This window comes from Aethalodelphis obliquidens, unplaced genomic scaffold (genome assembly GCF_003676395.1).
Source record: "Aethalodelphis obliquidens isolate GAN/ISIS:26980383/991018 unplaced genomic scaffold, ASM367639v1 scaffold89, whole genome shotgun sequence".
Taxonomy (NCBI): Eukaryota; Metazoa; Chordata; class Mammalia; order Artiodactyla; family Delphinidae; genus Aethalodelphis; species Aethalodelphis obliquidens.
Genome location: NW_020838033.1, coordinates 3,619,448 through 3,642,754, shown reverse-complemented (window position 1 = coordinate 3,642,754; position 23,307 = coordinate 3,619,448). Strand labels below are relative to the sequence as shown.

Here is a 23,307-nt window from a genome sequence, read left to right as displayed (position 1 = left end):
AATGTAATAAAGCAAGTAGAATAAAATGTTAACTGTAGAATCTAGTTGGTAGTTACATGGGTGTGTCATGTAAAATGCTTTCACCTGTGTTGAATGAAAAATTTTGTAATAAAATGTTGGGGACTTTTTTAAAAAGGTGAATCAATGTAAGTAAAAGTATTAGATATCATTGCTTTATGAATGTGACAAAAATTTTGAGAGCAGTACTTGAATGACTGAAGTGGAGAAGTAGAACATTACTTCATTGAATCTGCACAGCAACTTTATGAGGTCGGTTAGGTACTAATAAAATCATTGTTTTAGTAATGCGGGAACTAAGGCACAGAAAGGTTAACTGACCTGCAATGTGGCATGCCAGGATATTAACCCAGGTGTGTTTTGACTCCAGCACACACTATGCTTCACTGTTTGTGCAAAAAATCTTTATTTCCCTGGGTTAATATATTACTTTGTATGTTTCTCAATTATGGCCTTTGCTACACTATAGTGATGTCAGGTATTTAGGCATCCGCCTCCTCCTTTATACCATAAAGGGGTATAAAGGCCAGGGGAAAGTTTCCATCTTTGTAACCTCCATACTTAACATTGTTCTTAGTATAGTGCTAACTAGCACATAATAATCTTTCCTTTAGGTTGCTGAATGGATGCAGGAAGGAAGAAAGGAATGCTCTCTAACTTGGATGATGCTTTCTGGCTTAACCTCTCTCAACAGTGTACTCTTCCACCACTTTCTGCAGGATTCATGCCTAACCAGACCGTTTGATCAGGGCCTATAGTTGTTAACCTGACTTAACAGCTGCGGGGCTATTTATGGTTACTTGACTGTAGGGCTGGCTTGTACAAGCTCCAAAGCAGCAGAATTTGGGAAAACCATCTCTGGAGTAGCTGAGGAGTAGCAAAGACCTGACTCTACCTTGGGAAGAGCATTTATCAGTTTACAGACTATGGCTATAGTACAATTTGTCCAGAGCCTGACATCGACTGAATGGACAAATGAATGAATAAATGATGATGAAAGGCAACACAGATCAGTCATGGCAATTAATTCCTTGATTTACCTCTCGTAACGCCTCTCTCCTCATTGGGAAAACAGCACTGTATTACAGTGTTTGTAAATAACCTTTAGGTTTCCTGGCTTAAGACAAGACTATTTCATTTATTTATTTATCTTTGAAAACTAACTTTATTCTAAAGCAGTAGTTTTCAAACTCTAGTGTGCACATGAATCACATGAAGAACTTTCTAGAATCTGAGAATCTCACCCCTGGAAAGTCTATTCAGTGGTTCAAGGGTAGGGTCCAGGAACATGTCATGTTTAAGAAGACCTTCAAGGTATTCTGTTATAGGTAGTCCCCAGGTCACATTTTGAGAAACATTAGTGAAAAGAAATTGGCTCACGTAGTTTCTGCAATTTCAGTTATCTCTGCCTCAAAAATAGCCCTGTCTTGTTTTCAAGTACTTTCCACCACAAAACTATGCACCACTGATTTTTAGAACCATCTCCTTCCTCCTAACCTTTAGTGTCATTCAGCTCTAGAAGAGAAGTTACTATGGATATTGGTAACTTTGTGGATAGAATTGTTATCATTTATTGAGCATCTACTATCTACCAGAGACTATGTGAAATGCTTTACAAATGTAATTGCACCTAATTCTTACAACTTTGCAGGGTAGGTGGTATTGCTCTTATTTTAAGGATGAGGAAAAACTCTCAGAGAGGTTATGTAACTTGTCCAAGGTCACGTAACATAGCTGACAGACTTGTGATTCAAATGCAAGTCAAAGCCATTGCTTTTTCAAACATATAACCCCCATTATTATTGTATGAAATTATTAATATTAATGGTTATTATTATTTCTATGAAGTCATGCCCTAAGCAAAACACTTTGGTCAATGGTGACTTCAGAACACAGGGCCTTTAAGGCTCATCCATCCATTCATGTATTCACTTAACAATAATTAAGCAACTATTATGTGCCAGAAACTGTGCCAAGCACAAGGGACACAAAGGTGGAGGTCTCTAGCATTATGGAACTTACATAGGCAATTATAATACAGAGTAAGTGCTATCATATAATTCACCTAATTAATCTACAAATTTAATATATCTCTCAATAGTTACATAAAAAACACTGTCTCTGGAACTGGACAAGCTGACCTGAAAGTTCATTTGGAAAAATAAAATTGTAAACAGAACCAGGAAACTCCAGAAAAAGAAGAGTAGTGAGGGAGAAGTAGGCCTACGTCATTAAAATAAAGCTATTAGGGCAGTTTGATAAGACCACATGAATAGATGGATTAATGGAATGGAATAGAGAATCCAGAAACAGACTCAGATACAAATGGGAATATAGTATATGTATATATGTATGTATTTCACACCAGTAGGGAAAATATAAGATTATTCTGTAGAGGTGTTGAGGTGAATGTGTATCAACTAGAAAGACCAAAAAAAAAAAAAAATTCCAAATGGATCAAAGACTTAAATATGTAATATAAAATTATAAAGGTACATAAAGGAAACATGGGATAAATGAACGCTGATTGAGGAGGGTATAAGGATGGTGGGAGGCTTCTACTGCATTGACTTTTTTTTGGCCTCACCACACAGCAGCAGGATCTTAGTTTCCTGATTGGGTATCAAACCAAGGACCCCTGCAGTGGAAGCGTGGATTCTTAACCACTGGACTGCCAGGGAACTCCCTACTGTGTTGACTTTCGTATCTTTTAAAACATATTTACAATGTATTACCCACTAAAAAATGGTTTTTTTGTTGTTGTTAAGAGTGTTTGGCTAGGGAAATAAAAGTTTAGCTCTAGCATAGTGAGTGAGAGGTAGGGAGTCTTAATGAAGCTGGAGAGGTAAGAAGAGTCCGATCATGAAAGAACTCGACATGGCCGCACAGCCCGGCTTATGGGATATTAGTTCCCCAACGAGGGATTGAACCCGAGCCCTCAGCAGTGAAAGTGCAGAGTCCTAACCACTGGACCGCCAGGGAATTCCCAGGACTTCACATTTTTTAAACGCGGGCTCTATAGTATGAATAATGGGGAGCTATGAAACGTTTTAAAGCGGTGGGTTGATACAATCATATCTGCATTTTAGAGAGATCACTCTTAGCTATAAAAAGAGTGCATAGATCTATAAGGGATAAAACTGAAAACGGGGAAGTGGACTTCTACTGGGTGAGGGATGATGATGGCCTGAACCAGGCAGGTGGTGAATGTCATGGTGAGGTGGACAGATTTGAGAGATGTTGAGCAGTTAGAATCTTGTTGATTGGATGTTAGAGATGAGGGAGAGATCTAAGAATGACGTCCGGATGGAGAAGTGGTGGTAGTAGGGGACTGGGGGAGTAAGTATAGGTGAGATAACACATTTAGTTTAAGTGACTTCCAGATGTCCAGTTGGAAATGACTAATAGCCAGGCTTAAAACCCTGGAGCTTGAAAGAGGGCTATGAGTAGAGATAATGAATTTGGGATTCATTAGCATATAGATGGTAACTGAAACCCTGTGAGTAGATGAGATCACCCAAGGAGAGCACCTACTGTGAAAGGACCTAAGACAGAACGGATGAGGAAGAAAAAAAGAAAATGTTCCCTGACAAGGATCTAGAGAAGGAAAATTTGGAGAGTGATGGGAAGAAGTCAAGTGAAAAGTGTTTCGATAAAGAGAGAGTGGTCCTCAATACCAAAGGCTAGGGGTAGTCCAGATGAGGATGAAATGTGTTATTTGATTTAAATACAGGGGTATTACTGAAGATCACGGGAAGAGTAGTTGACCGGAGGGTTTAGGTTAAGCAGAAGATGAAGCGGAAACATCTTGTCTCCGAAGTGCAAGCATCTTGTCTCCGAAGTGGAGACAACTTGTTTCAAGTTCGCTAAAGACGGAGAGGAGAGTGCAGCAGCTGGGGGAAAGACATGAGCTTTTTTCTTTTTTAAGGATCAACTGAGCGTATCTAAAATGATGATGACAAAGAACCAATACTTAGGGAGATAGAGGAGAGAGGGAGGAATTGAGTAATACCAGATGCGAGGGGTGGGATCTGAGCAGATGAACCGCCGTGCCTTAGATTAGGAGGGATGCTTCTTGCATCGTAAACGAAGGGAAAGGAAAGGGGAAAGCTGGCAGATTCTAAAGGTTTGGTGCAGGGAAGCTGATGGAATTTCGGTTCGATGGTTTCTACTTAACTCCGTAAAATACGCCTGGAGTAAGGGGGTTGGCTGTAAGTCGAGGTTTGAGGAGACTGCGGATTTGAAAGGCCGTTTAGAAATTCCGGGCGGCCCAGGCTGATCCACGCTGGGGCTTCGCTAGGGAGGCCCCGAGTGGAGCTCCGAGGGGGACGCCGCGGTGCGTCGCCATGGCAACCGAATCGCCGGGCTAGGCCCAGGACCAATTGTAACTCGAAACAGCCGCAGCGTTTTAACTCACTACTCCAGAAATCAGGGGAGGAGCCAACCTGAGGCGACCAAAGTGAAACCACAGATCCCGCGATATCACGGCCGCAACCTGCGAAGCTGCACGTGACGCTATCGCCACGCAGCGCGACAGCGTGTATTAAACGTCATGGTACCGCGACGCAGTCGCTCTAATACAACGCTCTCCCGGAAGTGGTCTCTGGATCGGGCAGTGAAAGTGGTAGCCAGTCGTCCCCGGGATCAGATCTCCGGAGGTCGTAGCTGAACTCTTTCTCTGCGTTTCGCCTCGATCCTTCCTGAGTCTTCCAGGTTCTCCACCATCATGGGGGGCGGAGACCTGGTAAGTGAGGGAGCCCAGGGCTGGGGCAAGACTGAGGCCGGAGACCTACTGAGGCTGGGGACGGAAATTGGTGGGGGTGGCAGTGGGTATTCTTGCAACGCAGCCGTTGGGGACAGGGAGCTGTAGCCCTGGACAGGGGACGGATAACTAAGGCCATGAGGGACCGGGCGGAGACTTGGGAAGATATGTGAGGTGGGTCGCCAAGGAGGGGAGATGGTGTTTGTTGACAGGGAGCTCTTCTGGCTGGAAATTCTGGGAAGACTCGGGGGCGGTTGGAACCATGGCTAGGAAAGGAGGCAGGTATGGAGGACGTGTCACTTTGTTTTGTATATCTTGTCTTGGGATACATCTCCTTTCCTCAGCTAGGAGTTCAGTCATGTCCTGGGCTGTAGTAGGAGTGATTTGTGCCCCCGTTCTCCTCGTCCCTGAGCCATGTCCTGGGGTCACGGAAGATCTTCCTCATGTTCACTTTTCTGACTTCCACTCCTTCAGTGCTGCATTCTGATCTGTAGTGGCAGAGCTTTCTTCTGAATTCATAGCACTTAATATAAGTTATGTGGCTATTTCTCTTAAACTGTATAGTTCATTTGTAGGGGGCTAAGCCTCCGAATTGGGCAAATGTACCCATAAGAGCATGGTGCAAGATCAGAAAAATGCTAATCTCCTGAAAGTGTAGCTAATTGAATCAGCAAATAGATTCGTTTAGCCACCTGTCCAGTAGCTATATTAGAGTTTGTCAGGTGTTGTCAGTTAGAATGAGTTCCAAGATACCATCAAGGTTCTTCTGACTTAGTGTCTTCAAGTAGCTGCATTTAGGGATAGGAAAGCTCTAATCCAGAGTTTCTCAACCTCAGTGCTATTGACATTTTGGGCTGGAGATAATTCTTTGTTGTGTGTGTGGTCCTGTGCATGTAGCAGCATCCCTGGCCTCTAGCCAGTAGCACGTTTCTCCTTCAGTTGTGACAACCAAAACTGTCTACAGACATTGCGAAATGTTCCCTGGGAGGCAAAATCACCCATATTGAAGGCGAGAGACGAGGACCATTAGGACAAGGTGGAGGGTTGGGGAGGAAGGGAGGAAGGACTGAACAACCTGATGAGGGGAAAGGGAGTACAAGAAGAGAGAGAGAGAAAAGGAAGCTCTCATTAAAAAAAAAAAAAAAATTATTTTGGCCACACTGAGCAGCATGTAGGATCTTAGTTCCCTGACCAGGCATTGAACCCTGCCCCCTACAGTGGGAGCACGGAGTCCTAACCACTGGACCACCAGGCAGTTCCCTCATTTAGGTTTCTTAACTGGTCTCCTGGTTTTCAATCCTGATCCTCTCCAATCCATTCTTTACATGCTAGGCTGGTCATGCCTCCCACCTGCATATGAATGTTTAGTGTTTTCTGCTGTCAACAGGATAAAATCCAATCCCTTAACGTGGCTTATAAGGCCCTTAATCTGTTGCTTTCTTAGTTGGCTTCATCTTGAGCCCCTTCCCATCAGCTTGCTCTCCTATCTCCAGCCATGCTGAATTATTTGTTCTTTCTCACCACTGGGCCTGCAGTTGTGTGTGCTGTTACCTCTGTGTGGAAAGCTACCCCACTCCTTCCCGCTTCCTGCATCACTGGGCTAATTTATAATTATCCTTGAATGTCACTTCCTCCAGGAAACCTTTCCTGGTTGGGAAGCTGAACCAAAGCAGTGGCTCATGGGGAGGAGGGAGAGGAGAAGCATTCCTTGAGGGTGAGGAGGAAGATCAGAACCAGGGGGAGATTCTTGGGAAGGAAGGTTGAAAGAGGTACTAGGTGGGGTTGTAAACCATGCAAGTTTAAGGCACGTTAAGTGGACTCAAGGAAAAGAAGGCTGTGTTCATAAGAATGAACATCCAGTGCCAAAGGCACTTGAATTCTTTTGCCTTTCAGAGTCTATACCTTCCTGCTTCTCTACCCCATTCCTCCTGTATTGTCATCACCAACCCTCACTTCAGGCATGGCCAGTGGAAGTCAGACTCACACATTTCAGGATAGAAGTATTTGAAGGGAATCTCGGAGGGGCCTGTTTTATCCTGAAGCTTTATGTACTTGAACAACCTCTCTCCCGCCCCGCCATGTGTGAGATTTTTGGGTGCCAACCTTGCCATTGTTAAAGACGTCTTGCCCTTACATGCCTGCCTTGGCATGAATATAGCGGTGGGAAAGGGAGGGCCAGTTATACTCACCACCCACCCACTGCCCGCATTGTTTTCTCCCTCCTTTCATTTACCTCAGAATCTGAAGAAGAGCTGGCACCCGCAGACCCTCCGCAATGTGGAGAAAGTGTGGAAAGCTGAGCAGAAGCATGAGGCTGAGCGGAAAAAGATTGAGGAGCTTCAGCGCGAGCTGCGGGAGGAGAGGGCCCGGGAGGAGATGCAGCGCTACGCGGAGGACGTTGGAGCTGTCAAGTACGTGAGGAGCGATTTGGCCTGGGGGTGTCTTGGTGTGTGGGAATTGCAGAACTGCCTGCAGGTGCATCATGCAGTTGTTGCATAGTAGCTGGTTAAGAGCGTGAGTTTGGAATCAGACTGGCCTGGGTTCTGAGGCTGGCATGGCATGGACTAGCCTAGCTGTGTAACTGGGAGCAAGTTTGGGAGCCTTGGTTACCTTGGTAGAACCGGAGGAATGAGAGTACCCAACTCCTAAGGTTTGTTGAGGATCAAATGAGATGACATATAAAGGGCTTAGTGTAGACCAAGTTCATGGTAGATGATTGCCAAACAGCTGTGGCTGAGGATGATTGCCTGTACCCTGCTTCTCAGTATGTGTTGAGGCCTCTGTCCTGCTTTTGTTTATTTATGGATTGCAGGCTCATTTTAGGGAGGCAGAGAGGTCCCGTGGAAGGAGGTAGATGGTGTGTCTGTCAGTAAAAGCTGTGTGAATGTGGACAGTCTCATTCGATATTCCCTGACTTCAGTTTCCTCTTGTATAATATAGGATAGGAGTAACAGACAATAATTACTCTACCCATCTCATAAGAGGGGATGGGAATAAATGTGTTATGAGAAAAATTAAAAGCATAAAATATGCAGTGCAGGTTTCCCGGAACCTGGGATTCTAATCTGGGGTGTGAGGATAGACAGTGGGAATGTTCTTTACTGATTTCTGTAATTTAATAAGGCGAGATCAGCTCCGGGTCCAGCCGGGGCTCTTGACCGGGAAGTGGCCGCGCAGTGGGGAGGGTGCTCTCAAGCGGAGGTTCCGCGGCCCAGGGAGGGCAAAAGCAAAGTCTAACTTATTCTCAGAGGGAGGTTTCTTGAGCCAGGGAGGTGGTCTATGGTGGCGCTAATGGAGTTAGCACTGGATAGAAGCTAGGTGTTGTGAGAGCGCCCCAATTCTTTTTGTTTTAAAGCCGATCCAAATTTCCATCTCTATTTTCTTTACTCTTTCTTGTTTCTAAATGTTCAGTGTACTTTTTCTGCAGCTAATGAAAAGTGAAGGTCTTCAAATGTCATGTTTGAGAGTACAGGTAGTATTCAGTGGAAATTGGGAGTCGTCAATATGTTTTTTTTTATCCCAAGAACATAAAACAATCTGTACATACATATTTTTTGTAAATCTTAAATGTAAGAAAATATAGTTAAAAATCACCTGCTTTAAAATCAAATGTAAAATTATTCTTTGGGAATTGTTTTTTTAAAACAGTGAAAAGCAATGAGTAGTGAATATACTAAAGATATTTATAATCTCGGACTTATTTTAATATACTTGAAATTTTGTTTCTGGTAAGAGCTATTGCTTTCTTGTTTGACTTCCTGATTAAGTTTCAGTAAAATGTGCATATAATAACAACAAACTGTATTCTGTATGAAAAAAACAAATCTGAGAAAACCCACGTCTTCACTGCAACGATCACCGATAAATCGGTATTTTTTAATTAAAAAAAAATATGCAGTGCATTCCTAAATCAGAATTGAATAAAAACTCCAGATAGACTAAAATTGACTTATCTGTACTATCCCTTGTTCATATCCTAGTGGGCAAGTCTCCAGGGTGACGTGACATACTTCCCCTGTTGGATATACAGGGCTTTTCCTTAGTAATTTCATGACAGGAGGATTTGTGACATTCAGAGGCATGTGTGTGTGTGAGAGAGAGAGAGACTTAGTTTCAGTTCGTGGAAATGGCATTATGGAATTTAGGCAAGATAACAATTACATTCTTTCTTTTTGTTTGTTTGTTTATTTTATTTATTTTTTATATAGCATGTTCTTATTAGTTACCTATTTTATACATATTAGTGTATACATGTCAATCCTGATCTCCCAGTTCACCCCCCCGCCATTTCCCCCGCTTGGTGTCCATACATTTGTTTTCTAAATCTGTGTCTCTATTTCTGCCTTGCAAACCGGTTCAACTGTACCATGTTTCTAGATTCCATATATATGTGTTAATATACGATATTTGTTTTTCTCTTTCTGATTTACTTTTACTTCACTCTGTATGACAGTCTCTAGATCCATCCATATCTCTACAAATGACCCATTTTCGTTCCTTTTTATGGCTGAGTAATATTCCATTGTATATATGTATACATTCTTTCAGGATTGGCAGAAGGCCATTCTGACTTAAGTATAAAATTTGAAATGTTTTAAAATAAATGGAGTCTTGGAGTTTTTAAAGTACAGCACAATATATTTAGGGCATTAATATATAAAATGAGGTAAAATAATGAAATTTTATAAGTTTTTTTTAACCATAGATACACATTAAATTATTTTACTTTATATACTTTGTATAAATTATATTCTTTATAATTTAAACTAAATAAATTTCACACATTTGAATTAATTCCTGGGCAGCTTATATGACATTTTTATATGTGAGTTTTGAGATTTTTTGAACGCTTGATTTTAAAACAAATGTCAATTTTAGACGGAATAGCCATTAGTTATAAGAGTTTACTTTCCCACTAACCATAAGTAAAAAATTATTTTGAAATTTTTATTCAGCCAAGCATTACATATTCTGTGCCTGATACGTCAGAAATTTGGGCTTTGCAGAGTCTAATTAATGAGGTCAGAGTATAGATGAGCAGCTTCAGAGCCGGGAGTCAGTGTATATCCTGTTGCTGACCCTCATGCTCTCTTGTCTGTTGGGAATGGGAGGAAGGTGATTTTATATTCTTTTGATTTTTTTGCCCCCTCACATATTCTCCAATGTTATGAAACTCAAAGGTTAGCACGTAGGTCCCTTTTTTTGGTCTTTACTTGCAGATGTATTTAGACGATCTGCTTGTCCAGCTGACTGGTTTGTGTAGTTCTTTGCATAGTGTCGTGCTTTTCATTTATCCAATACAACCCTTTGCTATTTAACAATTCACTTGTATGGTTCAGATAATCTTTTCTGTGTTTATTATACAGCTCTCTTAGAACAAAGAAGAAACCTCAATATGCATGTTATCCTTGATCTCCATCCAAATCCCTCTTTGCAGTAGAATGTTGTTTAAGTATTTACTGATAATATTAGAAAATTGTGTTTTCTTTACCAGCATTTTTCAACGCTTGCACTTTAGGGTGTCCTTGGAAGATTAGATAAATGAAGATGGGAGTGATTCCCACCCAAGCAGACTCTCTAAGATTAGCAGCGGGGGTCTGGGGCGAGGGCATCTGGATACTTTAAGAGCTCCCCGGGTGATCCTCATGGGCAGCCTCAATTGAGAACCTGTTCTATATCCTTAGTGATAGCAACAGCAAAAATCTATACACCATTTGGTTTTTATATGACTTTTACCCCAAATGTTCTCTCATTTAAAAACTCAGAGAGAGGGTCTCACTTTAAAAATGATGAGAAATGGCAGTTACTAGCTCCATTTTAGACGTGAGGATATGGAAGTGCACAGAAGTAATTTGCATGTTTACCCACCTGGGTAGTGGCGGAACCAGGTCAAGTCCAGTGGCACTGGATCTCAGTGATACAACATGTTCTCTTACTGGAGGGCCTGAGCAGGACTGATATTAGTTGAGTCCTTTTAAGAGTAGCTGTAGCCCTGAAAATACTACTTTATAGAAGTATCTGTCTTTGTTTTATCTATCCTTTCTTCTGGATACGTCTTGCTCCTTTGCCTGCATATTCCTGGCCCTCCTACCTCTTCATACTGTCTCTTCTCTTTTATTCACTTGCTTAGCTTCTTTTCCCTCATCCAGTAACTGCTCCTGCTTCCCAAGGCTCACTGTTCTTCTCCCTTCACTCCTGTGGTACCAGTGTCTGCTGCATGCTGACGACTCCCACGTTTATCCCACACAAACTCTTGTACCTCTGTATATTCAGGCAGTTCTTTTTTTTTTTTTTAATTCAGGCAGTTCTGCTTCAAGTGTCCCACAGTTACCCATCGCATACTTAGCGCTCAGCAGCACTGTTCAGTAATTAGTTGACCTCTGTGCCTCATCTGGTAGCCTGTGAGCAACTCAGCTGCCTGAATCTTTGTCATCTTTCTGACCTTCTTCCTCTGCCTGGCACATAGGAAATGTGCCAAGTCATTGTTTACAAATGAATAAACAAATATTTATTTCCAGTTTCCCCATCTGCATTCGTGTCAGGCATGCATAGACATGATCCCTTGAGCCATCTTTGACAAGTCCTTTTAGGATCCCCCCCTACTCGATCACTGAGACCTGCTTTTCATTCAAAAAGTACTGCCAGTTCCAGACCCATTGCCCATGAATTGTCAAACACTGAACATATTAGGCAACTGTCTGGGATTCATTCCAGCCATCTAGGAGTTTAAAAAAACCTGGTGGGAGATACAAAACACATACATAGAGAATAAAAAGACTAGCTAGTGGGAACATCAGTGATTATCCCCAGGGTAAGAAGACATGACAGAACTACAGGGTAGGTTATGGGATAGGAGGGGCAAAGAAATTATGAAGTACATATTTTATCTCAATACATTTATGTTTCTTCTGCCAGTTGATGAGTTGCCCTTGAAGTAAAACAAAGACAAAACAAAACAGACTAGCTAGTGTTTATTTAGTACTTACTTTGTGCCATGCACTCTTCTGAACACCTTAAAAATTCATTGACTTATTTAATCCCCAACAACCCTATGAGGCAGGTACTCTTTTATCCCCATTTTACAGGTGAGGACACCAGTGCTCAGATGAGTTGCTTGGCTTTAGAGCCGGGATTCAAATCCATTTTGCCTGACTCCAGAGCTTGTGCTCTTAACCATTATGTTATACTGCCTTTCAGGAAAATGAGCTTGCCAGAATATTCTAGTCACCACTGATCTTCTTGCTTAGACCTCTTTAAGCTCTTATGTAGTCTGCCTTTCACAGTCAGTTCCCTCCAACCCCCAGGAGTTTTTTATTGTTTGAATAACAGAACACACAAAACCAGGCAGAGAAGTCTCCAAGGAAATGATGGTTGTGTTTCACTGTTATTTGTCCCTTGGTTCTTCATTTTCTAAGCACTTATTACAGTTTCTTTTAAGGCTGTTAGACTTTTATTTTGATTATAAATACAGTCCAACTGTGAATAAATAACTGTATTGTCTTTTTACACCCATCCCCCATGTTCCTTTAAATAGAAAAAAGTGCTCAATATCTCTTAATAGCCTATTTGGCCATGGTTGTCTCACCTGTGATTTAAAAATACATTGTATCTTGATCTTCCAAAATCCTTCTTGAATTACAGCTTATTCTGTTAAAGAAATTCTGGGAAAGAAGTCATTGATATTGTTGATAGTCTCCAAAAGGTAAGGGTGGTAACTGAGTTGAAGGCACCTGGGAGGGATCTTCAGCAAACCGAGGACCATTGGGAAACTACACAGAGGCAGATCTTGTCAGTAAGATACCAGCTCCTCCAATTAACCCTAAGAGAATGCCACCAGTCACAGCTGACCCAACAACTGTGGCCACTGGTCCCTTTTGGCTGCCAGTGTGACTCCTGTGAAGGCTGCACTTGTGACAGAATTCCAGAGGTCTTTCTAACATGCACCATCCAGCAGAGAATCATGGAAAACAGACCTCCCCAAACTGCAAAGCCACCTCCCAACTGTGGAGGCCTGTTTTTGTTTTTTTTTTTTTGGCGGTACGCAGACCTCTCACTGTTGTGGCCTCTCCCGTTGCGGAGCACAGGCTCCAGACGTGCAAGCTCAGTGGCCATGGCTCACGGGCCTAGCCGCTCCGCGGCATGTGGGATCTTCCCGGGCTGGGGCACGAACCCGTGTCCCCTGCATCGGCAGGCGGACTCTCAACCACTGCGCCACTAGGGAAGCCCGGAGGCCTGGTTTTAATAGCTGTCAAACTCCCATGTAGTCTCTGGTTTACTCCCACTGGAGAATGGTGAAAACCTTTAATTGCATAAAAGACACTACTACCTGTGGTACCCATCATAAAGGCCCTACCACAGTCTTCCACATAGTTCTCCGGGGCACGGCTCTCACTCTTGCTCCTCCATCTTGACCCCAGTGGTGTGAGTGAGGTTGGGTAAGCTGGGTGGAGCCTGACCCCTGTGGCCCACAATCAATTCTTTTTTTTTTTTTAATAAATTTATTTATTTATAGCTGCATTGAGTCTTTGTTGCTGCACTCAGGCTTTCTCCAGTTGCGTTGAGCAGGGGTTACTCTTCATTGTGGTGCATGGGCCTCTCATTGTGGAGGCTTCTCCCGTTGGGAAGCACAGGCTCCAGGCACGCGGGCTTCAGCAGTTGTGGCACACGGGCTCAGTTGCTCTGCAGCATGTGGGATCTTCCTGGACCAGGGCTCAAACCCGTGTCCCCTGCATTGGCAGGCGGATTCTTAACCACTGCACCACCAGGGAAGCCCCACAATCAATTCTTAATCATAGACTATAGTGTTTCTCAAGCCAATCCTTATAATAGGAAAAGAAATCTGAAGGGTTAGACCCTCTATTATTGGTTTAAATTATTTTTATTAAAAATATATGCAAAGGTATAACTAGGAAGGTATTATTTATGCTCATAGTTGTCATATAATCTTAAACAAAAATAAATATACAAAATTTAAAAGTCATAGTCAAAAACCATTGCACCTAATGTTATAGATAATATTGTTTCGATGAACCTACTTTGCTACTTGTAGTGTGAATGTGATATTGGCTGCTCCAACACATGCTCTTATGAATGAATTCAGCACACCTTTACTGTCTGTTGTGTGAGGGCTCAATTTTCTCACCACTTTTTTTCTCTTAGAACCACAGGAAAATATTTGGCATGATACTGTGACATAATTTGGCTTCCCTCTTTTGGCTTGAAAGCATAACTTGTTATTGCTGGTCTTTTCTCATTATCCCCTCGAATGTCGTATATTACCACTGGTGCCAAGGTGACAATAAGCACCAAAACGCACAGTAAACACAACTGCATATGTGGTCACTGAAATTGTTTTGGTGATGAGCTGATCCAGAACATGCATGTTAGCTCTTTCAGATTATCCTCGAAATGCAAGCACAACATAAAGACTTTGTAAAGGAGACTTGAGAAACCCTGAGCAGAAGATCCATGCCCCAGGCTGAGGAACTTTTTTTTCCTCAGAAATTGCTTTAGGTGTGTGGAAATGATCTCTCTCCTAAAATGTAAACTCCATGACAGCAATTACTGTTTCTTCCCAAGTGCCCCATGGAGTGTGGTGTTTAGCCCTTGCTAAGGGGCCTGTAGAATGAGTCCAGTTCTGACCAGCTGTGCCTTTTTTTTTTTTAAAGTTTGGCCACGCCTTGAGGCCTGCAGGATCCTTGTTCCCTGACCAGCAATGATCAAACCTGCACCCTTGGCAGTGAGAGCATGGAGTCCTAACCACTGGGCCGCCAGGGGATTCCCCCAGCTGTGCTTATCTATCCCTCATGTTCAGGTTTTGTGTGTAGGTTTGAGAAGTCTACATTTTCTTTGACTGTATTTTTTTTTTTCTTCAACTAGGAAAAAGGAAGAAAAATTGGACTGGATGTACCAGGGTCCTGGTGGGATGGTGAACCGTGATGAGTACTTGCTGGGGCGTCCCATTGACAAATACGTTTTTGAGAAGATGGAGGAGAAGGAGGCAGGCTGTTCTTCTGAGACAGGACTCCTCCCAGGCTCTATCTTTGCCCCATCAGGTGCCAATTCCCTTCTTGACATGGCCAGCAAAATCCGGGAGGATCCGCTCTTCATCATCAGGTACTGATGAGCGGCTGAGAAGGGGGTTTTTATTACAGAGATGCTTAGCAGAGATGTTATCTCACCTCTCGCTTTGCAGTTGGTTTCCTGTTGGCTTTTGTCTGCCATGTAAAAGGATTTGTCTCCATTTGGGCTTCTGATGTTGAAAAGGAGGCTCTGTTAAGGGTGCCTGAACTAGGCTGTTTGGGAAGAGATTGGTAAATGTACCAGGCCAGACCAAATTTATTCACTTACCTTTGGCCCTTAAACAAAAATAAGAGGTAGAAGCAAGGTGAGAAAGACTGGCAGCTTCTTAGAAATTGGGGGATATGTGTAGAGTTGGCTGGGGGGTTGAATAGACCTTTTCCCCTCCCCTCTACTCCTCCCTTTTGTTTGTTTTTTGCAGCAGAACCCTTTGAAAAGAAACTTTAGAATTTTATTTAACCCTAATATGTAACAGATCAAAGTAGAGCTGCATTTTGGGTGTTAAATGAAATCATGTGGTGCATTTTTTTTGTTTCTGTTTTTAATTTTCATTATTTTATTTCAAGTGTGTAAGGTTGAACATAAAAAAATGTTTATTTCTTATTTACATTTCTTTTGAAAATTCTTTTAAAGTTATCTATATATTACAGATATATATTTATATGTAAATATCTTCTCCCATTTTGTTAGCGTCTTAATTAATTGTAGTAAAATATACATAACATAAAATTTACCATCTTAACTTTTTTTTTCTTTTTTTTTCAAGTTCCTTAAACTCACCAGCGTACAAATGTGAGCAGGCACTCTTCCTACACTCACATTGTATCATGAGTACATATTTGGGTTTTTTAAAATAAATTTATTTATTTTTGGCTGCATTGGGTCTTCACTGCTGCACACGGGCTTTCTCTAGTTGTGGTGAGCGGGGGCTACTCTTCATTGCAGTGTGCGTGCTTCTCATTGCGGTGGCTTCTTTTGTTTCGAAGCACAGGCCCTAGAGCGCATGGGCTTCAGTAGTTGTGCCGCGTGGGCTCAGTAGTTGTGGCTCGCGGGGTCTAGAGCACAGGCTCAGTAGTTGTGGTGCACAGGCTTAGTTGCTCCGTGGCATGTGGCATCTTCCTGGACCAGGGCTCGAACCCATGTCACCTGCATTGGCAGGCAGATTCTTAACCACTGCGCCGCCACGGAAGTCCCATTTTAACTATTTTTAAGTGTACATTTCAGTGGCAGTAAGTATATTCACAGCATTGTGCAACCACCACCACTACCTATCCTTCTCCAGAACTTTTTCATCTTCGCAACTGAAACCTTATACTCATTAAACAGTAAGTCCCCATTCTCTCCTCTTCCCAGCTCCTGGCAGCCACTTCTACTTTCTGTCCCTATGAATGTAACTACTGTAGTTACCCATATAAGTGGAATCATATGGTATTTGTCCTTTTGTGACTGACCTGTTTCACTCAGCATAATGTCATCAAGGTTCATTTGTGTTACAGCATGTGTCAGAATTTCCTTCTTTTTAAAAATTGTGGTAAAATACACATGACATAAAATTTACCATTTTAACCATTTTAAGTATATATATAGTTCAGTAGTAAGGGTATCCAAATTGTTGTGCAACCAACCTCCAGAAGTTTTTCATCTTGCGTAACTGAAAATCTGTATCCATTAAGCAACAACTCTTCATTTCCTTTTCCCCCCAGCCCCTGGGAACAACTATTGTACTTTACATTTCTATGAGTCGGACTATTCTGAACCTCATAAAAGTTGAAATCATTCAATATTTGTTTTTTTGTGACTGGCTTATTTTACTTAGCATAATGTCCTCAAGGTTCATGCATGTTGTAGCATGTATCAAAATTTCCTTCCTTTTTAAGGCTGAATAATATTCCGTTGCATGTGTATACCACATTTTTTAATCCATTCATCTGTCGTGCACATTTGGGTTATTTCCACCTTTTGGTTATTGTGAATAATGCTACTATGAACATTGGTGTACAACTATTGTGCATATTATTTTATAAACTCCTTTTTATCACCTAGTCATATATATGGGACATTTTTCTGTGTTGCTGACTATACTTCTGTCACATCATTTTTAATATCTATATTGTATGGATATACCATAATTTATTTATTTATTTTAAAACATTTTTTTTGACACCTTTCCTTTCTTTTTTTTTGTTTTGTTTTTTAAAATTTTTATTTATTTATTTTTGGTTGCATCAGGTCTTAGTTGTGACACGCAGGATCTTTCATTGTGGTGCGTGGGCTCTCTAGCTGTGGTGTGCGGGCTTAGTTGCCCCAGCATGTGGGATCTTAGTTCCCTGACCAGTGATTGAACCTGCATCCCCTGCATTGGAAGGCGGATTCTTAACCACTGGCCCACCAGGGAAGTCTCTACTGTAATTTATTAATATTTTCCTGTTGGATCCCTGACTTGTTTCCAAGTTTTCATTGTTATAACATGAACACCTTTTTAGTGACCTTCCTTGATTATATCCTTTCAGTAACAAATTCTTGTGGAAGCATTTGTAAGATTAAAGAGTTTGTGAGTATGTACAGGCTGTGATAAATGTTGCCGAATTGTCCTCTGGGAAGGTTGACCAGTTTACCCTCCTATGAACCCTATGTGAGAGTAAGACTTCTTGAAAGAGGTATCCATTCTGTTTATTTCCCAGGGGTTATCATGCTAAACAGTGGAGGTAGTATTTAAATGTTGCATACGTTTGATACACAAGATGACATACATTTACTTGACCAGTTGGGAAGCCCTGAGCATGAAGCTTAATAAGCAACAGACCAAACTCACTTTCTTGCACAACAGGGAACCAGTGTGAACTTTCCCCACAATAGTCAATCCCTTATGCAGATTTGGGAAAGATTTCTGGCTTCCACACAATCATGCAGATTGCACCATGGGGCCTGTCTGCCTGCACTGAGAAAAAAGATTGCTGTATAGAATTATGGAGAGTAGAATGAATGGTTTAATCCCCTTTTCTGAAAGAAAGAATCATGATTTTTATAACTTCTCTTTAGGAAGAAAGAAGAAGAGAAAAAAAGAGAGGTATTGAATAATCCTGTGAAAATGAAGAAAATCAAAGAGTTGGTAAGTAGTACATCAAATAAGCATCAAGAGCTACTTAACATGAAAACTCCTCTCCATTTACTCTTACGAGAGGGAAAGCAGCATGGCTTTAAACATTTTTGTCTTTTAGAGACCTTCTCCTGGTGATTTTGTGCAATCTTAACATATAAAGCTTAATTATGCTTGATTTTTCTCTTTTATGTCTTTTGGTTGGAAAAACAGCATGTTATATCATTCTTCCAGAAAAAGAGGGGTATTGGGATATGCCTGTGGAAAGCATGATCATGCAGTGTGTTCAGGAGATCAGGTGGTATCAAGCCTTTAGGGCCCATTCATCACTCATGTAACATATTATGTGATTGTTCCTTGGATTAGTTGGTAAGGAAAATTTAAAGATTGATCTTGTGGTCCCTGATTACTGTCAGCAGAGTTGCAGTCTTTTGACAAATGGGAATTCCTAAGCAGTGGTTCTGGGGACTGTTTCAAAACACAGATTCCCAGCCCCACCCACCAGAGAGTCTGTTCAGTAGCCTCGGGGTGTTTGTGCACAACCAGGGTCCAGACCCTCCACTCTTGTCGACAGGGGACGTCTGATCATGTCCTGGACCCCTGTAGACCCTGAGGCCTGGAGGCAGGTAGTTTACCATGACCCTGTCCCCTCAGAGGGACTGACAGGGGTCCCAGTAATCTTGCACGGTTATGTTCTGGGCATTTTCTAGTTGCAAATGAGTCTGGAAAAAAAGGAGAAGAAGAAAAAGAAGGAGAAGAAAAAGAAGCACAAGAAACATAAGCACAGAAGCTCAGGCAGCGATCGTTGCAGCAGCGAGGATGAGCACGGCCGGGAGAGGTGAGTGTGTGGAACGGCGTCCTGCACCTTGATTCACTCACTCATTCATTCCACAGATACGAACTGAATACCTGCTCCGGGCCAGGAGCCACCAGGTTCTGGGGGTTCAGTGGAGAACACTTGCACACCGGCCCTCTGCCCCCAGAGCTGGCCAGCTAGCACTTGAGTTCCTGGAGGAGTTGGTGAAACCCCCAGGGGAGTTGGCTGTAGCTGTGTCAGTCTTAGGTCAGACGTCCTGGATATGACTTTCATCTCAGCTCTTGATTCCTGCAAGACTTACGTGGGTTTTATGGAGGCTTTTTTTTTTTTTTTTTTCAAATGCATTAATGGGCCCATCTGGACCTGTTCTGTGTGTCTCCTTTGCGGGAGCCGCCAGCGCTGTCTCTGCTGACTCACTCGTAGTCCCTAGAATAGCAGCACGAGGTGAGAGGAGAATGTGCTCGGGCGCTGGGGCTGAAAAGCAAGGCCCACGGTTTTTCTCAGTAAAAACATGACTGTGCTGATGCATCTTCCCGCAAAGATAGAGAAACACACTCCCATGTGAGAGCCGGGAGGTGGGAGAGGTCACGTTTGTAAAGAGCTGTAAACTGGACCTTTAGGCATTTTCTTTTTCAATGAATATGTGTTTTAATCTCTTAGATCTCAAAAGAAGATGGCAAATTCTTCCCCTGTTTTGTCCAAAGTCCCTGGATATGGCTTACAGGTAAGGATATGGGCTTCTCAAAGGGAGTGACTGTGGGACTGGAACGTGCCAACCTGGGTACCTTTTTGGACACAGAGCATATTTAGCAGCCAATCAGACATGCGGAAAGAAGGGAGTTTGGGCAGCACAGACTGGAGAACAGGCCCATTCCTTATCCCTGAGCCTCTGACTGTGGCTGAGGGCCCTCTGAGCAGAGAGGCTAAACTACCAGTGGGCATTCCGTCCATCCCTCTGCATATAACTTACATGAAATGCGTACATGTTAAGGGTTGATGACTTTTTGATTAATGTACATCCCTCTGGATTCCTTTTTTCCCCTGAGTATGTTTAAACTGAGGTCCTGTCCTCCGTATTCTGCCTCCTGCTCCTCCTTCGGCTGTAGCAAAGAGCCAAGCCAATTTAGGTGGTTGGGTGATACATCCTTTTAGGGCATTCTGAGGATAACTTTCCTAAGTTTATACAGCTCTCAGTGATAACTGTGTGATGGGATCGGTATACCCAGTTGGCTCCTTACAGAACCTCAGTGCTTACTCATTTTCTTGTTTCACTGCATCTTCTCCTGAGCTGCTAGATTTTCCTATGAATAACTTTTCTTCCTTTCCTTGATGATATAGGTCAGGAACTCTGACCATAGCCAGGGACTGCAGGGTCCTCTGACAGCTGAGCAAAAGCGAGTGCGTGGGTTGAAGAATTACTCCAGGTCCAGAAGCTCCTCTCCCTCACCTCCCAGACATGCCAGCAAGAAGAGCACCAGAGAAGCAGGGTCTCGGGACAGGAGGTCTCGATCCCCGGGCAGAAGGTCACGGTCCCCAAGGCCAAGCAAACCGTGAGTATGGGAATTCAGCGGGAAATAACCTGTGTATGTGGGGGCCTGGTTACAGCTGGTATTTGCTTTTAGCGATGTCTGTTCATCAACTCTTCCAAAGTCTTTGCTTTGTTATTATCTTTACTTTTTTTTTTTAATGTAAAGCTCAGACCCCTAGAACTACATATTTATATATGTGGAATCTCTAGAGTGAGATTAATATCAAATCTTATGTATCCTTATGCCTTTGTTTTTCTTCCACTTCTTCCCTCTATTTCCTTCAATTTGGATTATAGTTCTAAAACTGTTAGCTTTTCTTCCATCATTTGAGGGACATGATACAAGCCACTGTATTGAAAGAGCTCTTCTTCTCTCTGCCCTCTGTGTCTGTTACAGGCACAACTCTAAGGTAAATAGGAGAGACAGAGGCCGAAGTAAGAGCCTATCACCTAAAAAAGACATCTACCAAAGGCGGCATGGTCATGGGTACACCAGGTGAGTCAAGAGCCCAGTAGGTTAACTTCAGACTTTCAGGCCTGAGTCTTGGAATGGCTCAGACCAGGGCAAGTGGATAATCTATATCACCTTTTTTGCCCACCCCTCTTCTATTCATCTTGGTCAACTTTTAACCATCTGCCCTGCCCCCAACCCCATGCGGGTCACATTGAAAGGACAAAGTAAATAGTTTTGAACTATTGAACTAATGACCAATTCACTAAGTGATTGTCTCTCAACACCTGTAAACATGTTATTCTCACAGAGATTTCTACAGGAAGCTTTTCTTAAGAGTGTGCTCCTTTCTGGAGGCATCAGCTGAAAGGGAAGCAGGAAGGTGGTCTCCTTGAGGGCAGACACCCTAAGATAAACTCTGTGTTTGAGTTGGGTGTGGTGTGGGTCAGACAGAACATGGGTGTGCAGTCATGGGACCTGAGGGGAGTTGGCTGTGCCCATGAAAGGCTGTCCCTAGGGGTCTCGATTGCTCTTAGAAGTTTAGATGAGGGAATTCCTTCGCAGTCCAGTGGTTACAACTCGGCGCTTTCACTGCCGTGGGCTCCAGTTCAATCCCTGGTCAAGGAATGAAGATCTCATAAAAAAAAAAGTTTAGTTGACTTGGGCAACTTTTGTGTACTTCCTTTAACTGCCTCCCCCAGTTGGCTGCACATTAGAATCACCTGGAAAGCTTAAAGAAAAACCAAAATCCTAATCAATCCCTTGTTGCACCCCAGCCCTATTACATCACAATCTCTGGGGATGGGCCCAGACATCAGTATTTTTAAAGCATCCCAGTAGTTCCAGTGCACAACCAGCACTGAGAACCACTGAGAGTTCCTAACAACCTCTTTTATTCAGTATGCTGTTAGAAGAGAGGCAAACCCTAAAGTCCCTTTTAACTTTTAATTGCCTGATTCCCTAAGTTTAAGGTTTCATTTTCACTGGCAACTTTCCAAAATACCCATGTACCTATTTCCCTGCCTTCCCAGAGAGGGAGGGTATATTATGCATAATTTAATCTTCTATTGGTGACACTGGATCAGTTCTTCTGCTGTGCTGTCATTCATGCTGTTCTTAGGGATGGATGCTCATGAGTGTATTTTTTTTGATGTATTTTAAGGCTCTTGGTCAGCGCAAGGTCTGCTTTTTCAGATCCCGCTTTGTTTTTCTGTCTCTTTTGCCATCTGCCATCACTTAAATTTGTCTCACTTTGTCAGCCTTTCTTATCGCCCTTAGAATCTTTGTTGAATTTTGTGATTTAAAATGAGTTAGAATAAACAACAAGGTCCTACTGTATAGGACCAATAGACCAATACTTCAATAAAGTTTTTTTTTTAAATAAATTTATTTATTATTTTTGGCTACGTTGAGTCTTCGATGCTGTGTGCGGGCTTTCTCTAGTTGCAGCTAGTAGGGGCTACTCTTCGTTGCGGTGTGCGGACTTCTCATTGCGGTGGCTTCTCTTGTTGCGGAGCACGGGGCTTTAGGCATGTGGGCTTCAGTAGTTGTGGCACTTGGGCTCGGTAGTTGTGGCTCACGGGCTCCAGAGCTCAGGCTCAGTAGTTGTGGCACATGGGCTTAGTTGCTCCGCGGCATGTGGGATCTTCCCGGACCAAGGCTTGAACCTATGTCCCCTACGTTGGCAGGCAGATTCCTAACCACCGTGCCACCAGGGAAGTCCCAGTAAAATTTTAATAAATAAATAAATAAATAAAGTGAGTTAGAGCCCTCAAGACTTGTCTTCCAGGAATGGAAACACAGAAACTTGAAAGCATGGATTCTACGATATCTCTTTGTTTTGGTTTGGTGTTCCAGGGAGTTGAACACCAAAGATGTAACCAAGATGGTGCTGAATTAAGACAAAAGAAAAGTTATGGCTATAAAACCTTTCTTAGCACTAGTTCCACTGTTTCTCAGATTGAGAGTCACTGGATATTTCCTCAAGGGCCTGAGAGTTCTGTAAGGATTTAAAATTTTTTGAGTTATCTTTTGTATGTATGTTTTGTTTTAATCAGTGATCTAAAACAACTTTTTTGTCAGCTGAAGGATGAAGCTTTTCTTTAGCAGTGAGGCTCTCAATTTAAAACGATTTTTACAGACTAAGACTTTTTTTTTTCTCTTAAGTTTTTTTTGGGGGACTGAGGGATTCCACATTATTTTTCCATTGCTTTCAGTGCTTCCTAAATTTCTTACAGTCAACACAGCACTTTAAAAAAAAAATTATTCAAGTATAGTTGATTTGCAATGTTGTATTAATTTCTGCTGTACAGCAAAGTGATTCAGTTACACACACACACACACACACACACACACACACACACATATGCACATTCTTCTTCATATTCTTTTCCATTATGGTTTATCACAGGATATTGAATACAGTTCCCTGTGTTATACAGTAGGACCTTGTTTATGCATTCTATATGTGATAGATATCATGATATCACAACACTTTTTTTAAAAATTTATTTAATTATTATTAGACTGTGTTGAGTTATTAGACTGTGTTATT

The 23,307-nt window shown here is 42.2% G+C and overlaps 1 protein-coding gene and 1 pseudogene across 2 annotated transcripts in view; one reads left to right on the top strand and one right to left on the bottom strand.

Moving 5' to 3' along the window:
* Nucleotides 1-4,584: 4,584 nt before the first annotated feature.
* CWC25 (CWC25 spliceosome associated protein) overlaps nucleotides 4,585-23,307 on the top strand; it is a 30,869-nt gene continuing 12,146 nt past the window's right edge. For both annotated transcript variants that reach the window (XM_027094714.1, XM_027094713.1), the window contains exons 1-8: nucleotides 4,585-4,762; nucleotides 7,019-7,191; nucleotides 14,660-14,896; nucleotides 17,900-17,969; nucleotides 18,668-18,795; nucleotides 19,435-19,498; nucleotides 20,113-20,324; nucleotides 20,700-20,798. In XM_027094714.1, coding sequence (XP_026950515.1) covers nucleotides 4,745-4,762; nucleotides 7,019-7,191; nucleotides 14,660-14,896; nucleotides 17,900-17,969; nucleotides 18,668-18,795; nucleotides 19,435-19,498; nucleotides 20,113-20,324; nucleotides 20,700-20,798 — 1,001 coding nt within the window. In that variant the 5' untranslated portion in view covers nucleotides 4,585-4,744. The remainder of the gene's footprint in view (nucleotides 4,763-7,018; nucleotides 7,192-14,659; nucleotides 14,897-17,899; nucleotides 17,970-18,667; nucleotides 18,796-19,434; nucleotides 19,499-20,112; nucleotides 20,325-20,699; nucleotides 20,799-23,307) is intronic.
* On the bottom strand, nucleotides 9,677-13,326 carry LOC113613760 (mitochondrial import inner membrane translocase subunit Tim17-A-like; annotated as a pseudogene).